This window comes from Mandrillus leucophaeus, unplaced genomic scaffold, assembly GCF_000951045.1.
Source record: "Mandrillus leucophaeus isolate KB7577 unplaced genomic scaffold, Mleu.le_1.0 Scaffold7, whole genome shotgun sequence".
Lineage (NCBI taxonomy): Eukaryota > Metazoa > Chordata > Mammalia > Primates > Cercopithecidae > Mandrillus > Mandrillus leucophaeus.
Genome location: NW_012107585.1, coordinates 5,486,134 through 5,488,066, shown reverse-complemented (window position 1 = coordinate 5,488,066; position 1,933 = coordinate 5,486,134). Strand labels below are relative to the sequence as shown.

Sequence of the window (1,933 nt, the reverse complement as noted above, 5' to 3'; positions counted from 1 at the left end):
AGTGAGGGCAAGGGACTGGTTTTTATGGCAGACCTGTCAGAACTTTTTGGTTTTGACTTATGTGCATCTATGACAAAATACTTTTTTTTTTTTTTTGAGACGGAGTCTTGCTCTGTCGCCCAGGCTGGGGTGCAGTGGTGCAATCTTGGCTCACTGCAACCTCCGCCTCCCGTGTTCACGCCATTCTCCTGCCTCAGCCTCTTGAGTAGCTGGGACTACAGGTGCCCGCCACCACGCCTGGCTAATTTTTTGGTTTTTTAGTAGAGACGGGGTTTCACCGTGTTAGCCAGGATGGTCTCAATCTCTTGACCTCGTGATCTGCCCGCCTCGGCCTCCCAAAGTGCTGGGATTACAAGCGTGAGTCACCACACCCAGCCAAAAACAAAAGACATTTTAAAGTTAAAACAATACATCATTTACGTAGAAGACAGTTTTGGACGTTGCCAATAGAATTATGGCAGGGATTTAAGCATGAAAAACTCAGCATTGTTTCATTTCTGCGTGTACACTTGCCTCTTATGCTACTGATAAGGCCTGCCTGTGAAATACCCTCAAAAGAAAAAGATGATGACCCCACTTTGTTAAGTTACATGAGCTTTATCATGCCCTGCTCTACGGCTTGTGAACCCACAGCCTGCCCACTTGGTAGCTTGTAGAATATTGCTCAGGAGCAGATTTTCAGGGATGTTTGCAAACTGCCCCCAGTCACTGGGTCTTATGCTTATGTCCCTACGCTGGGGACTGCATCTGTGGTAACTCGATGACTGTCGAAAGCTAAAGATTTGTTAGCATCAGTTTATAGACCTGTTTGGTTTCAAGGTTAGTTTCAAAAACGCAGGTGCTATGGCTCTCAACTCCACTCTGAGCAGTGACTTCCTCTGTAAAGTGGGGATGCTGATGCCTCCCTTGCAGGCTTATTGGTAGTAGTAGCCAACTTTATGCTTGGGATGAGAGTAGACGCCCCTTATACACAATCTCATTTAATCTCTGTAGCAGTCATATGAGGTAACTGCTATTGTCCGCATCTCGTAGATGAAAAAACTAAAGATGAGGGGAGTGACATTATTTGACTAAGTTTCCACAGCTAGTAAAAGGCAGAGCTGGGATCCTATCTCATAACCTTTCACGTTTTAGCCAGTGTGCTTATCTTCTGCCAGCGAGTTGCCAGGATGCTGACATTCCCCTTACGGGGAGGTTAAAGTGAGATAACGTAAAGGGAACATGCTTGGCATGTACTAGGCCCTTGCTAGATTTTGGGTAGTTCTGAAGGGATATTTTCTATTCAGAGGTCTTTGCCTTTCCTCTTATTGCCCAAGTTTAAGTAAGGTATATTGAGTTGTTGACTAGTTGAATTAAAGCAGTACATCTCAAGTGGGAGTGATTTTGCCTCCCAGGAGACATTTGACAGTGTCATAACTGGGGCGGGTGGGGGAGATGGGCTGCTGCTGATGTTGAGTGGGTAGAGACCTGGAATGCTGCTAAAAACACGGCCCCCCACAACAAGAATTACCCAGCCCAAAATGTCTGAGTGGGGAGGTTGAGAAACCCCAGGTTAGAGAGATCCCCGAATTCTACACCCACCCCTCAACACAAACATTGTTTTATAGTCTGACTGGTGAAATTTTCTCTGTCTCTTGGCCTTCACAGGTTTCTGAGACACTAAAGCGTTTTGCAGGGAAGGTGACAACAGCCAGTGTAAAGGAACGGAGAGAAATCCTCAGTGAACTTGGGAAGTGTGTTGCTGGAAAAGGTATTTATTTGTCATCCATGTACCCTGGACAATATTCTTTTTTTTCTTTTTCTTTTTTTTTTTTAAGATGGAGTCTCGCTCTGTCGCCCAGGCTGGAGTGCAGGGACCGGATCTCAGGTCACTGCAAGCTCCGCCTTCCGAGTTTACGCCATTCTCCTGCCTCAGCCTCCCGAGTAGCTGGGA

The 1,933-nt window shown here is 46.2% G+C and overlaps 1 protein-coding gene across 1 annotated transcript in view; it reads left to right on the top strand.

Annotated features, from left to right (window-relative positions):
- GCN1L1 (GCN1 general control of amino-acid synthesis 1-like 1 (yeast)) overlaps positions 1-1,933 on the top strand; it is a 77,357-nt gene that overhangs the window by 8,761 nt on the left and 66,663 nt on the right. The window contains exon 2 of the mRNA XM_011964550.1: positions 1,648-1,750. Coding sequence (XP_011819940.1) covers positions 1,648-1,750 — 103 coding nt within the window. The remainder of the gene's footprint in view (positions 1-1,647; positions 1,751-1,933) is intronic.